Genomic DNA, 15,410 nt, shown 5'->3' with positions numbered 1-15,410 from the left:
ATATAAGTCATAACTATATCAAGTTTTAGCCAAAATATATCTATTTTATTATTAAAATACTGATCCCTAGTGAATATAAGTCATAACTAAATCATGTTTTAGCCAAAATATATCTATTTTATTATTAAAATACTGATCTCTAGTGAATATAAGTCATAACTATATCGCGTTTTAGTCAAAATATATCTATTTTATTATTAAAATACTGATCAGGACGTCTATGACCTCTCAAAATAAAATCCCTAACCCTCACACATTAAATAAAAATGCACACTGCCACTAATGGATTGAATAACAAATGTACACTTTATTACATCTATTAAACAGGGCAAAATAAAAGGTGTGTAAAATATATCTAGAAATCTTACAACACCTGGGGTAAAAGAAAGATAAATGCATTTATACTGTAGAACAACAGAGTAAAGGAGATGACGCACATGGCAGACAAATGCATTGTGGTTGCACATTGTGTTGCTCCAGATTTAGTCCAGGTTTATTCAACATATGACGGCTTCATTTCAACCGCAATCAAAAGCAAGCACCGTATATAGTACATGTAGATTTGACACTGTATTGTTGTTATATTTAGCCCGCCCCCCCCCTTCATCATCATCAGTCAGTGAGGAAGAGGCAGGCATGAAGGACGGACTCTGGTTGGTCATCAACTGTCTCCATTTAACATCTTTGGATGCAACACCTTTAGGATGCGATCGCTCTTCGTCAGATCTGCAGGGAGTTCATTATTCTGCGGAAAAAAAAAACACACCCGAGAAATATTTTTACAAGATTGAAGTTATCTGCTCATCTTTCTAATCTCAGTGCCTCACCTTGTTGGGTATTGTCGGGTCTGCGTTGGCCCTAAGCAGCAGCAGGACAGTTTGAAGATTTCCACCCATAACGGCAGCATGAAGGGCAGTAGAGCCGTTCTGTAGACAACAAATAAAGATGAGTCTATTGCTAATGGAGAGGTGTTGTGTTCTCCACTTATTAAGAAATATAAACCTGCTATTTATCCAGAGTTGCAGGGTCAGTATTAAAGGAACAGTTTGACATTTTGGGAAATATAGTAGGATCAGGGGCGGATTATGACACAAGAGGCCCCGCTAAGTCTCCTGCAAAGGAGCAACACACACAGACTTTACAGATGTTCAGCCTCTTTTTGTGTCTGATTTTTAGTCGTTACGCAGTTCTCTGTTGTTTTGTGTCTCTTTGTGGTGTTTTTGTGTCTCTTTGTAGTGGTTTTATGTTTCTTTGTGGTCGTGTTGAGTCTCTTCCTGGTTGGTATTTGTCTCTTTGAGGGACATTTTGTAGGTGAAGGCCAGGGGCCCCAAAAACACAGCAGCACCTCACTAATCCACATGGTATATCTCATGTCTTTTAATCTGCACAAAAGAAAAACAAACATAAGTGTAAAAACGATAAGTTGAGAGCCATCCAGACAGAGCCAGGCTAGCTGTTTCCCCCTGTTTCCAGTCTCTATGCTAAGCTAAGCTAACTGGCTGCCGGCTGGAACTTCATTTGATTTAACTATGAACAACCAAACCGAAGTGTAAAAGCGACACATTGAGGTTTTACCTTACAGACATGAGAGTAGTATCGAGTACGTCTCTTTATCTAAACGTCAGCAGCATCATCTACCTTGAGAATTCCAACTGAAGGGGAAAACTTGAGAAGCTCCTCAATGACGCTGTTGTGTCCCTTATAAGCAGCTTTGAATAACGCTGTTGATCCATCCTTGATAGACAACAGAGAAAGCCTAGAATTATCAAACAAAACAAGCTCCACTCAAGGTCCTCTTACTCACTTCCTCTGAGGCTTTCAACTATATAACATGGTCCTCATCAGCAGATAAAATGGTAGAAGAGGACGAAACAACACCAATCATCAATCCCTACACTTTTATGTGCTTTTGTTGATTCTAAAAGAACGACATACTTGTCTGTCAGCATCCCGATCTGCACCACGTAAGAGTAGCACCCTCACCACCTCATTGTGACCCATCTGAGCTGCCATCCACAGGGCGGCGGTGCCGTCCTGGAGAACACATGGATGCAGAGACAAAAGAGGAATATTAAGAGTGGATGCAGGCATGAGAGGGGCTGAGAAAGAGGAGCTGTGAGCCCTTTAAATCTCTAAAAAAAATGCTGAAGAGGCGAGGGCATTACCTCCCTCGATTGGTTAACCTTTGCACCAGATGACAACAGCTGACGAATCACAGTCACGTGACCCTCCTGAGCGGAGAGAAACAGAGGCGTGGCACCGTCCTGTAACACAAAAGACTCATCTGACACACTTATATTGCTAAAAACAGTCAGAAAGGTTTCCAACTATTTAAAACGTGTATTCATAACATATTACTACTATTTCATGAATATATGTATGTGAAGTCAGGTTGTTTTCACCTGCCTAAGGACAGACACTAATCCTGCCAAATGTCAGTCGTGTCTGACTCAGCAGTCTGCAAAAAAACCTGAGTGGCTGGATTCCAGCTGCTGGGGACATTGTGTTGCAACTAACCATCATGTTCCTGACAGACGGAGGTACTGACAGGTCTAAAGGCTGAAGATGTGGCTCACATTCAGCTGGTCGTGAACATTGGCTCCATTCTTCAACAGGGTCTCCACCACCTTCAAGTGTCCGTACTGAGAGGCGACGGTGAGCGCTGTGCCACCGTCCTGGCACAAAAACCACAAGAAAAAAACAACAAGCTAGCAGTGAGAATAACAGTTAAAGGTCACCACTGTGTGTTGCATGCTGCAGAGAGAACATGTCTAAAGCAGCCCGAGGTGTAAAAAAGCGTTGTGACAACTACAAAGAGACACAAAACAACTACAAAGAGACTCAATATGAGCAAAAAAAAAACTACAAAGATGTGCCAAACTGCTACAAAAGGGCTACAACAACCACACACAAAAAAAGAATAGCCTACAAAGAAACACAAAATGACCACAAAGAGACCAACACAACAACAAAAACAGGCTAAACAACTATGAAATCTTAGAGTCTTGTTCATAAGAGGTGCTGGGGCCTTATTGTCTCATAATCCGCCCCTGCTTATCTTGACACGAGAGCAGCATGAATGACGTCTGAGCTGACAGCATCGCTGCAGTCTCCATCACACCCAGTATTATAAAGACTGTGTCGCTGCTGCATACCTTTGTCTGGAATTCAGTGGAGGCACCGAATTCAAAGAGGAGCTTCACTACGTCATTGTGTCCCTGCTGGGAGGCGAAGAACAGGGCGGTGGAACCCGTCTGAAAAGATTGAAGGAGATACGGCTGTTTTCATTTTACTTTAACGTTGTTTGTAATGGAAACATATTTCTGTATGCTGAAATATGTTGCTATACGGTTAGCTTAGCATAGCACAAAGACAGGAAACTTGTATAATCCTTGAAAAACAGTGTTAGGTATAAACTTCCTGGAGTCTCTGCTGATTACCTTGTGACGTCTCTACAGATTCAAGACTTCCCGTTGGTAATCCAGAAACGTCTTATACTGTTTAAATGGGCTATAGCCAGTTATTTTGCGATCATACCTCTCTTTGGTAGTTGATGTCGGCTCCCTGCATGATTAGTTCTTTGACACACTCATAATAGCCGCTGTAGGACGCCACCATCAGCGCCGTCGTTCCATACTGGAAAGAAACATGCAGCAATAAATGAGCAGAAGAACAAGAGACAGGTGATTAGAAGAGAGACGATGTAGATTAAATCGTTGCAAACTCTCTAATTTGCAGAAATACATTTATTTTTGACGTTTCCGTACATCAGGCACCGAAACATTCCAACGCCGTATTCTTTTTTTTGCAAGTTAGACAAAGTCAGGAGTTTGTTTTCCACTATAACAACCTTTTATGTGTTTTATTGCAGAACATATGACAGAATAGTACTTTAAATGAGACATATCGTTGTCATTTTCAGGTTCATACTTTTATTTGGGGTTTCTACATCTACTTAAATATGTCTCTCTGAAACCTCCATTTCGGAAAAGTGAAGCCAATGCTGAAGTGTCTTTAACCTGCATTCTCTCTAATGACCATCAGGGGGCGACTCCTCTGGTTGTATAGAAGTCTATGTGAAAATGACTCTACTTCTCTCTTGATTTATTACCTCAGTAAACATTGTAAACATGAGTTTATGGTCTCAATCTCTAGTTTCAAGTCTTCTTCAATGCAGCATGATGTTCATTTAGTAAATGATGGTCCATTTAGAGTCAAACAGACCATAAAGCAGGGGATGCTTTAGGGCGAGGCTACATGGTGATTGTCATTTTGGTTGCCTAAAAATGACTTATTAGTTATTTTTATATCTAAATGTGCTCAAGAATTCACATAAAAAATGTAGTAATTCAAACAAAGCACGACTTCAATGACCAGTGAAGTTTGGTATCACTGCATCAATCATGACTCATCAGAGTCGTGATTTGCCACCGTCAGACACAAAATGGATTTTTGGAACGAAAAAGTGATGTGGGAGACAACCCTGCAGCAGTTAAATCTCCAAAGCGTGGGGTGAGAAAATATGAGCCTGAATACATTACATTTGGATTCATAATGGCAGTGATGTGTGAGGGTCAGCAGAATATTTATTTAGGTTAGCAGCTGACAGAGGCATCACACAGCTTTACAGATCTTTTTCTGCCATATCATGTTTTTTTGTTTATTGTTATTTGGGAATTTAGTCCTGTGATATTTATACTGTTTTTACAGAAGTGGGACTTAAGTTACAAATGGTAGAACCCCTGTTCTAATGAGCCTCCATGAGACAAATCTGATCCCCAAAAACTGCCTGGGTTGTCATATTCCACAGTTTGTTGGTAGATAATGCATGTGCACATGCAGTGAGACATTTAGTTTTGTACTTTGTGTCTCCTGGTGACTAAACCGCCACAATTCTGCAAATCTTATTCCAATTAAACACATTAAAACCCCTCCCTATTTATTATGATGAATATAAAACAAACAAAACATGAAATGAGTGGTTACACACATGCGACCACAGAGCTGAGGCTTGAAGCCCTCTGTCTCCCTACCACAGGCGGGTTATGGTTAAAGCGTGCAGCGGAGCAGCCGGGACATGCAGCGTCCGTACACTGTCTCTGCAGTCCGCGTCCACGCGGCCGCTGTTGAGCAGCAGCTGAAGAAGAGCCAAGTTCCCCTTCCTCGCGGCCCAAAACACCGCGTTAGCCAGGGGCGTTTCCTTCTGGAGGGTAAATACACACAACAAGCACTGACCTTAAACCACCATTATGGTATTATAGGATTCAGACCGGCAGTATAGACAGTGTCCGCTGCAGGTTTAAAGTGTCAAACACATATTTCCATCTCTCTTTTTAGAATAATTAAAGGAGATTTGAATGAATTAACCATGCAAACTATACAAGTTTATGTGTGCAATTTAAGTCGGAGCACACAAGGCCATATGATGCCCTATTTATACCCACACGCGCATGCACACACAGACGCGCGCGCAGCCAGACTGAATGTAAACAGCGTATTTAATTGCAGCTCTCACATGCTCCCTACAGGTAAATAAACCCACATCGTTCATGAACCCTGAACGCGTTAAGAGGACGCAGGTGTGATTCCCCACGAGGGCCCTCTGGCACGCGCGCTGCAGAGGATGATGGAGGAGGAGGAGGAAAAAGAAAAGAGCTGGTTTACCTTGAAAGACATCCTGCAGACCTCATTCGTGACTCATGTTTCTTCCTGCGCACTCATTCATTGGAGACGACGCGGAGGCTGCTGAGCGCCGCTCGCCGGTTTTTGCCGCACTGTGTTTGGGTGTTGGAGGCGCGGCCGCTCGCGGACATCACAGGCAGACAGTCAGCTGAGCATCTGCACGCGGTGCTGCGCGCAGCAGGCCGCTGGGTGGCGCTATAGTCACCAGGAGGGCAGTTAATAAACAAGCATTCATAATATGTATCTGATTATATTAATAAACGTTAAAAGCCCTGTGACTCATCTTGCTTTGAAATTCTATATATTTAAATTAAATACATTTTTAAGTGGAGTGCAGTTGAAAAGGGGTAAAGATTTAAGAAATTGTATGTTTAACTATGCAAATGAGGCATTATCTTATTAAATATGTGCTAATTTGCATACATTTCCAGAACATAAATATAAATTCATGTTTCATTTTTTCGACATATTAGAGTCAAAGGATTTTTAAGAGGGAGTTTTAAATATCTTTGTATCAGAAATTACAACAGCCATTTAAAAAAATCTATTTTCACCCAGTTTTTAGTACTAAAATGTAATATAAATGAGGCCTTATATGCTGTGTGAACAAACCCCTCTGTGTGAACCTTCAGCACATAGAGAGGAATGAACGTGTAGAGTTTGGTGTGTGTAAGAGCTGCTGAAGTGGAGATTTATCATCAGAGTCTGAGAACAAACTCATTCAGAGAAAACGTCCTTTAAAGAGACGTTTAGTTCATTACAGACATTTAGAGACTCTACAGGTGAAGAGGGTCAAACATGAACTCATAGAGATCACCATGAACCTTCACCACTTCATCACTCACATGAAGAGGATTATTTTTTATATTTAAATCTACAGACCCAAACAGACAAAGTAGTGAAATAAACACATGTATTTTAGATGTTTTCTTTCCTCTGACGTGTTATGGTAGAAAAATAGATCAAAATCTCACAATTGACCAGTGCAAAAAACAAATAGTGTCAAACTTAATTTACTTGGCACAACTTGACACTTTCGGCCAATATGACAAATCAGATATATTACTGCAATCAACAGCTACATTTGCATGTAATGCTTTGGTTACATTTGAAAGAGTTTATACTTGATATTAAACATTAAACATAGAATCTCTTTCAACATTCAATCACTCAAATGAACACATTCTTGAAGTGTGGTTTATGCTGTTAGTATTTTATAGACTTCTTAGTATCTATATCTGTAACATAATAATATAACAATCACGTCTGTACCAGGTAGTACTTTTACCTTTAAAGTACTTTTATCTGATTATCCTTCTTTTTACTCAAGTACGGTTTTGACTGAACATTTATTGAAGTATTTTTACATTACTGGTATGTTTACTGAAGTGAAGGATCTGTGTACTTCCTCCACAGCTTGTTTTTTGGAAAGTTTGATGTCAGGTGTTTATAACCCGGTGATTGAAGGATTTACATTATTGCAGCTTTAGCTCTCTCTAAACAATAATAGAGGAATTACGGCGGAGGTGCAGCGAAAGCATCTTATTTTTGTTGACTAATGTCCTCCTCAGGTGCTGGCATAAGTGTTGATTAAGGGATCCATGAAAGTATAGTGGAAGCATGTACTTATTGCAAAGCTATAAAAGGAAGGTTGACGGTGAGTGTGTTGCTGTGTCGCTGCCCAGAGTCCCTCTCAGACCATGGGAACAAAACACATCCATGAAGGTAAGCAGGGCTGTTTATTTCATATAGTTAGAAAGAAACACCTGAACGTCACGAGTCATGACTACGGATGCTGATGTTTCTGAGGATGTATATTGACTTTTATTGTTGCGGGGAGAATAACATCTGCTAGATTAAACTAATTGAAGTATTTGAGTTTACAGGCTGTTTTGCAGCAACATGTAGAGTTTGTGTCCTCATTTATGATTATTTATTAGACATATTGTATCTTTTTGAGAGTTCAGTCATAAGAAGAACGTGAAGGGTCATGTTTAAAATGTAGCCTTTTCAATAGAGGTTTTCTTTCCCCAGAGTTCCGCGACAGAGCGAGTATCAACCCCACTAGAAACTAATATTATGTTTTTCACTTTAAGGAAAACACCCTGTGTTTTACAGCAGGCAGTTACTGTCTTACGTCTTTACTTTGATAAGTACAGAGCACATTTTATTATAGAGGTGCTGAAAAGGGTCGTGTTAGTACAACAACTGGCATCCCTCCGATGTTTTCACTTGTAGGGAAGTATGGTCGGAATGAATAACAAAGATCTCATTCTGCAACAACCCAAAGATATAACGACCAGCAGAGGTATGCACTCGAGTCACTTGGCTTTAACTCAACAAGTCTAGAGTCACAGATTTGATGACTCTACAACTTTACTTTAACACCAATGACATTTTTTAAAAATAATTCATGACTTGTTGACTCAAAACACAAAAGTTAAGGAATTGGGACTAGAATACAAAGACTTCAAACTTACTTGTGACGTGCAAAACAATACTTAGTCTCACCTCTGATGACCAAAAATTACAATTTCAGTGTTCAACAAAAACAACAATTCTGCATCAGTGTCCCAATGCTTATGCTGTTGATTTTTGCTGTAAATGACAAAATTATTTAGTGATTATTACAATTTGTTGAGGTCCAACCAAAACCTGTGACTCCACTGTGATGCTCTTGTCCTTCTAGTCCAGCAGGCCAGCTTGCTGCTGCGAGCCGCCCTGCTCTCCATCCTGCTGTTCGGCCCGCAGCATGTGTCCTCGGAGTCAGACGAGGTGGCCCCGACCGAGTGGGAGATCTGGAAGAGCAGCCATGGCATAACCTACGAAGAAGACATGGTGAGACTGACTCCACGTCTGAAGTACAAGCACCAACTGTTAGTGCTCTGATTCACTCTGAGTCTTTCTGTGATTTCATGCAGGACGACATGCAAAGGATGGCCATCTGGGAGGAGAACAAACAGATGATTGAAGACAATAATCAAGGTTTTTTCATGGGGAGGATGCCGTTCACGATGGCCATGAATAAATACGGAGATCTGGTAAGGAGTAGTGTTTTCCTCTCTATGCTAAAAGCTCCACTGCCTAAAACCTCAAATCAAAGTATTTAAAGGTTATTGTGAAGAGCTTGGAACTAAAACCCAGTTTAGTCCTGATCCTCTATCAGACCTCCATCAGTAAACGAGACCATCAGAGAGAAGATGGTCTGTTTCTCTAGAGTTATTCTTAATGCTCGTCATCGGTGCCACCTGGTTGGATTCTGGTGAAACCAGATGAAATCATGCAGGTTCACCAGAAACTCCTTCAGCTCAGACTCCAGCAGAGACCGGTCCACCGTGGACAGACCCAGATCCTCCAGCAGAGACCGGTCCACCGTGGACAGACCCAGATCCGTAGCTCCGGAGGGAGGAGGAGAGCTCAGCTCTCGGCAGCAGCAGCATCTCCTCCTCCTCCTCCTCCTCCTCCTCCTCCTCCAGGAGCAGAGCTTCTCCTCTCTGGGAGCCAACACCGACACCACGCTGCTGGAGACCCAGGACGTATTGCTGGACCCGCTGGAGGGAAGGGAGGCACGGGAGAACCAGAACCAGGACTGAGAGGGGCAGACGGTCAGACCCTGCTGTAGTAAAATGAGAGGGACCCTGATGCTCGGAAACACTACGGCTTTTGCTCACAGGGACCAACAAAATCAACATGAAATGAAATGATTTAAAGTGCATTACTTGTTATAGGCTTAGCTACAAACAGTCAGGCCAACTCAATAACATGAATTGTTGTGAAACAATCTTCTTCATGCTCTCTAGACGAGACAAGAGTACCAGGTTTTGCAAGGCGCCATGATAGACTCCCAATTCGTAAAGAGAGGGAAGACCGTCTCGGGCCGAAGGCTGCGTAACAACGCTAAGAAGTTGGATGCTTATGTCGTTGACTACAGGAACATGGGTTATGTCACTGAGGTGAAAGACCAGGTAAGACATTTCTAAATTCATTTTCAGGTTTTTTTATACAGAATTATGAACACCTTCAAATCTACTGTTCGTTTAAACAAACTTCTCAGGGATTCTGTGGCTCGTGCTGGGCCTTCAGCACTACGGGAGCCATCGAGGGACAAATTTACAAGAAGACGGGTCAACTCGTGTCCTTGAGTGAACAAAACCTGGTGGACTGTTCCAGATCTTATGGTACCTACGGCTGCAACGGCGCCTGGATGGCCAACGCCTACGACTACGTGGTCAACAACGGGCTGCAGGCCACGAACGCCTACCCATACACCTCGGTGGTGAGCCTCAACCTGCAGGCTCCGCCTCCAAACGAGCGCTTAAAAACAGTTATGTATTCCGTGTCCAGCCTGTCGGTAACGTTCAGCTCTATTTGCCCCTCAACAGGACACCCAGCCCTGTTTCTACGACAGCAGGCTTGCAGTGGCCCACATCAAAGACTACAGGTTCATACCCAAAGGAGACGAGCAGGCCCTGGCTGACGCCGTGGCAACCATCGGTCCAATCACAGTAGCCATTGATGCGGATCAATCAAGCTTCCTGTTCTACAGCTCAGGTTGATTGTAAAATACTCCCTCTATACTAGGGCTGGGAAAAAACATAGATATTATATCAACATTGTGATGTGAGATCTATGATTTTTTGGAAAGTGATGTCTTTTCTTTGTTTAAAAGGCTGCATCGCAGTAAAGTGATGTCGTTTTCTGAACTTACCAGAATGTTCTAGTTGTTCTATAAGTTGCCTTTACCCACTTAGTCATTATATCCAGATTACTGATGATGTAATAGTGGATGTTAAAATACTTTATGTCTCTTATTTGCTTCCTCACCAGCACTAAACAGCAGGCAGACAGTCAGCAACTAGCTGGTGAACATAATGGAGCATTTAGAAGCTCAGATAATTAGGAGTTGGTGGAGACCAAAACAGAGATAAAAAGTTTTATTATATAAATTAAAGCAGGTTGAAATTTCCTTCGCAGGAATTTACAATGAGCCAAACTGTAACCCGAACAATCTGAGTCACGCGGTGCTGCTGGTTGGCTACGGCTCTGAAGGAGGCCAAGACTACTGGATCATCAAAAACAGGTCAGAAAAAAAAAACACTCCATATAAAACAACAAAGGTGGATTTTGTCCAACACTAAATCTTCTATTACTCTTTGTTTTTTCGTCTTAGTTGGGGAAGCAGTTGGGGCGAAGGCGGCTTCATGCGAATGGTCCGAGACGGCACAAACACTTGTGGCATCGCGAGCTACGCTTTGTACCCTGTTCTCTGATTCCGATGAGGCGCTTCAGTCGTGTGTTCATTTCTGAGAAAACCACGTCAGTCATTGTTATCTGCTGAACCTTTCTGTAGATGTTTGGTTCTCTTATGGACCTTTTACAGTGAACACATTGCTTCTCTCAGGGACGTAGTACGAGAACCAGATACTATTAACCTTCCTAAAATGTTATAGGGCAATTTAAATAATTGCAAGACTTTTCATGAACTGTTCCATTTTAAAATGTTGGTCTAGTTTTCTTCCATAACATGTGTTCTTTCAGACTTGTGGAAAGAAAACATAAAATACACATTTAGGTGTTTATTTTGTCTGTTTGTGTCTGTTGATTTCTCCTAAATTCACCAACACAAAAAATAATCGTCTTAATGTTAATAATCAACTGAAGACGTTTCATGGTGATAAATATTAGTTAAATGTTTTATCTGTTGTGTCTCTCTTTAAGTGAGACTAAAACTGAACAGAATTATAAACATTATTTTACTACTACAACATTTAACCTAATTTAAGCAACTGTTGGCAAACTTTGAATATAAAACACATTCAGCACATTTTAGCTAATGCCCAAAAGAACTTAGCATGCTAGCTAAAATGCTAAGCTACTGTCCCACAACTTACACTCGTTGTCACGTGTTTTTGATAAATTAGTAGTAAACTATTTTTTTATTACTGTATCATTGTGCAACCTGTGGATTCTGCCTACTTTTAGAAAATAAAGTACATTTTGTGAATTTTAAACAAATTAAAAAGTTTAATTTATTTCCTATTATAATCAATATTTTATCAGTTACTTACTGGTTCAACTGTATAATAAAGTGACTGATAATAAAGTAATTGTTCTTCTAAGTGTATATTTGTCACTAGTTTAACCAAACACAGTTCACATACAAGTCCAACCACACCTCGCTGAACCTTGACCCTAACTGAGCTACACTCATCCACGCTCACCGTTGTCCAGCTTTTATTCCTGCGTCCCACATAAAACGCTCCAAGGTTCACCTGCTGCAGGTGTTTATCTGAGGGGGGAGGAGCTTTTCACTGCTCGACTCACATGGCTCACTGAACGGCTCACAATGCAGTGGAATATATCGTTGCTTTGCAGCGCGGTGTGGTTGTTTTCGCTTTGCTTTGCTCCGGTTTGTAGCTCGACTGAGAAACGCTCAAAGTGTAAACATGATGGACAAAGTCAGATCCATCAGAAGACGCACAGCACGAAAAGGTCCTGTGATCCTTCCTTCAGCAACCAGACAGCCGGCGCCATCACTCAGGTAATGCAGCGCTTCGTTGGGTTTTTATCAAGTTTCCCGCTTTTTTTGTCAGTAACAAGGAACCATTTAATGCTCCACATGAAATCGTTCTTTCAAAAGGGAATTATGTGAGTGTATAAAGCTACTAACACTATTAGACATTTATTTCATTATATCTCAGCAATAAAAGTTATTTTTATGGCATCCTAAACTTAACACTAGATAACTAAAACCATCACGAGGGTAATTCACGTCCTTATTTAGAACACACACTCAGTCATTGGTGGAAAATAATCAAGGACATTTTCTACATTTTTGTACTTTCCTTGCGTATTTCCATTTTATGCTACTTTCTACATCTCAGAGGTAGATATTGTACATTTTACTACATTTGTCTGCTTTAGTTACTTTTCAGATGACAGTTTTTCATCCCCTTCCTGTCCAGGTAAAACCTCGTATCTCCAGATGTGTTGATGTTGAATGTTTGTGATGAACTGAAGGATGAAGTGTTTCCAGTATGTGTTGATAAAATCCTCCTACTTCTTCAGCTGAATAAACTCTTTAAAAAGTATCTTGGATCAGCTGGAAAATGCTTCGTCACAAAGCTGAAATCAGGCTGTTTGTTCTTTTAGAGATACGAGGTTCTCACAGGACAGAGATGCTACAAACATACGATGATCTTATAGAATATGATGCTTTAATGTAGATTAAATTATACATAAAGGAGTTAAAAACATGAAACATACACATTAATATTAATCCAGAAACATTAGTAAAACACTGACAGGAAACATTTTACTGCACTATCAATACTTTTATTATCATACTCACATATTTTCACTAAAGTATGTTATTGATTGCAGGACTATAGTACAATAAGGATCTAAATACTTTTTTCACTACTGTATATCTCCACGTGTGTTCATGTATGGATTACTGAACGGGCCTACCGGGCAACGGCCCAGGGGCCCAAAGTGTCAGGGGGCCACTGCCCTATACCTACAAAATGTCACTCAAAGAGACACAAAACAACCACAAAGAGACACAAAATGACATTAAACAAACACAAAGAGACCTGAAACAACTACAAAATGACCACAAAGAGACACAAAACGACAACAATAAGAAGCTCGACAGCTTTAAAGTTTGTGTGTCTTCTCCTATGTAGGAGAGGTCGTTGGGCCTTCTGCATGTCTTTCTCCGGGGGCTCTTTGTTTCATAATCCGCGCATGTGTGTGTTTCTATATGTTACATCCTGATTTATAACTCATACCAGATAATGTATTTTCTCAGTGCCAAATGCGTCTGATACCGAATGTAATTAGTATAATTAAATTCACATGTTCTTGCAGTTAATCACTTCGCAGCGTGAGTGCGTAGTGATAATAGGTTTCTCCCGAGCAGGTCAGTGGGGTCGGAGTGTTCGCTCGTGTTAATTGTCTCACAGTTGACTGTTCAGCTCTCTGTGTGTCGAGACAGAAGTGCAGCTCTGGCTCCTTCAGAGAGTGGGCCGGACCGAACAGGGGTCAGTGTTTGCCATGCAGCTGTAATGGACTCTCCAATGAGTGTGATGAGCTAACAGGGAACTGTGAGGTTAGTGCTCTCTCTCACACACACTCTCACACACACACACACACACACACACACACACACACACACACACACACACACACACACACACACACACACACACACACACACACACAATTAAAAATAATAATAATTTACAGCACACTTAAAAGGTTTGTGGCATTTGTGGGCAAAAAAAACCCCCATGCTGTTCATATTGTGTTTGCCGACCAGAACTGTCAGTCTGACACCACCGGGGATCGCTGTGAGCGGTGTAAAGAGGGTTACTATGGAAACGCAGCCAACAGGAGCTGCCGTGTCTGTCCATGCCCCTTAACACTGAACAAGTCAGTGTCTTCTTATTATCTTTAGCTCAACCAAGCTCAACTGCTCTGCATCGGTATGAATTTCTCATTATGTCTCTCTGCAGCTTTGCCCTGGCCTGTCTGGACGTGGGCTCAGGAGTGGCTGACTGCTTGTGTAAACGTGGTTACAGTGGAGCCAGATGTCAGAGGTGTGTCTGCCACTCAAGAAGTGCAACCCAGTTGACAGATAAAATGTTAGCGTTGTACGTTTGCCAACGGGATACGTGGAATGTCGACATTTCTGAAGAACACATTTCAGGAATACGTTTCATATCAGCCTTGTATCGTGCAGAAACACACAATGCCACTTGGTTAGGTTGAGGCAACAAAATGACTTGTTTGAGGTTAGAAAAAGATTGTGATTTGTGTAACAAACAACAAGGTAACGCAACAACGTAACGCAACAACTTAACGCAACAACGTAACGCAACAACGTAACGCAACAACGTAACGCAACAACGTAACGCAACAATGTAACAACGTAACGCAACAACGTAATGCAACAACCGTAAATAAATAACAGCCCGTAACAGTCCGTAGCGGACTTTGTTATATAACATTACACAAGGTAACAATCATAAAGTCAACAGTTACTTTTTGTTTTACACAGGTCACAAACAATGGCCTCCTGGGTGAAAGTTGTTTGTTATAGTCGTTATTATACCACGTAACTTTCCCACCACATGACTTTCAATAACAACTTCGTCGCTCGCTGTAACTGAATGCAAAAACGACCACATTCAACGTTTGCGTGGTTTGCAGAAATGTACAATGCAAACATTTTTCCACAAGACTGGAATGAGAAGTGACAATTTCCTAACACACTACAACACAAACATCATTTACATCAGAAGATTGTCTTCAGTGCAGTGAAATGTTGCATCCTTATTGTCCACAGCTGAATGCAAGCCACATGAATTATAGTAGCATGTAGGACTGACAATAAAATGATGAAAGCTCAAAAGCAGCTTCCCCTCTTGTTTTCTTTCTCTTTAAGATGTTCATTCGGTTACTATGGCAATCCAATGGTGCATGGAGGCAGCTGCAAGCCCTGCAAATGCAAGGAGGGCTTGAACATTTGTGATTCTCTGACTGGAGGTAATTATACATTTTCGTGTGGGTGCTTGCGTATGCGTGAGGGCTACAAACCCAACGGCCAAAGGTTGAAGGTTGAAGGTTATTACAAAATAAGAAGGCGGTTGTGTGCCTCCATCAACCAGTGAAATTGCAGATTGCATCCATGTCTGTCCAAAATATCATCACTTCATCATTTT

At 41.3% G+C, this 15,410-nt stretch overlaps 3 protein-coding genes across 3 annotated transcripts in view; 1 reads left to right on the top strand and 2 right to left on the bottom strand.

Annotated features, from left to right (window-relative positions):
- Positions 1-332: 332 nt before the first annotated feature.
- On the bottom strand, positions 333-5,724 carry ankrd29 (ankyrin repeat domain 29). Its single transcript, XM_079157801.1, has 10 exons — positions 5,665-5,724; positions 5,093-5,203; positions 3,538-3,636; positions 3,156-3,254; positions 2,577-2,675; positions 2,166-2,264; positions 1,936-2,034; positions 1,639-1,734; positions 828-926; positions 333-745 (listed from the first exon to the last, which is right to left on the bottom strand). Exons 1-10 carry the CDS (start codon positions 5,674-5,676, stop codon positions 662-664), a joined length of 897 nt encoding a protein of 298 aa, XP_079013927.1. The 5' UTR covers positions 5,677-5,724; the 3' UTR covers positions 333-661.
- Positions 5,725-8,369: 2,645 nt separating this feature from the next.
- Positions 8,370-15,410, bottom strand: part of osbpl1a (oxysterol binding protein-like 1A) — a 51,749-nt gene continuing 44,708 nt past the window's right edge. The window contains exon 31 of the mRNA XM_079158011.1: positions 8,370-8,504. The gene's annotated coding sequence lies outside the window, so the exon portion shown is untranslated. The remainder of the gene's footprint in view (positions 8,505-15,410) is intronic.
- On the top strand, positions 8,697-10,952 carry cts12 (cathepsin 12; the record flags this gene model as incomplete). The annotated part of the gene is made up of 6 exons (XM_079158013.1): positions 8,697-8,723; positions 9,483-9,647; positions 9,737-9,958; positions 10,065-10,233; positions 10,657-10,762; positions 10,853-10,952. 6 exons carry the CDS (start codon positions 8,697-8,699, stop codon positions 10,950-10,952), a joined length of 789 nt encoding a protein of 262 aa, XP_079014139.1.

Source organism: Pholis gunnellus (assembly GCF_910591455.1).
Source record: "Pholis gunnellus genome assembly, chromosome: 4".
In the NCBI taxonomy this organism is placed as follows: Eukaryota; Metazoa; Chordata; class Actinopteri; order Perciformes; family Pholidae; genus Pholis; species Pholis gunnellus.
Note: the sequence above shows the minus strand (reverse complement) of the source record. Positions and strands in the feature narration are given on the sequence as shown.

Coding starts and splice junctions, on each gene's coding strand:
- ankrd29 (XM_079157801.1), bottom strand. Junction 3,255..3,537: donor ACATCAACTACCAAAGAGAG/GTATGATCGCAA, acceptor CAATCTTTTCAG/ACGGGTTCCACCGCCCTGTT. Junction 746..827: donor ACCCGACAATACCCAACAAG/GTGAGGCACTGA, acceptor TTTTTTCCGCAG/AATAATGAACTCCCTGCAGA.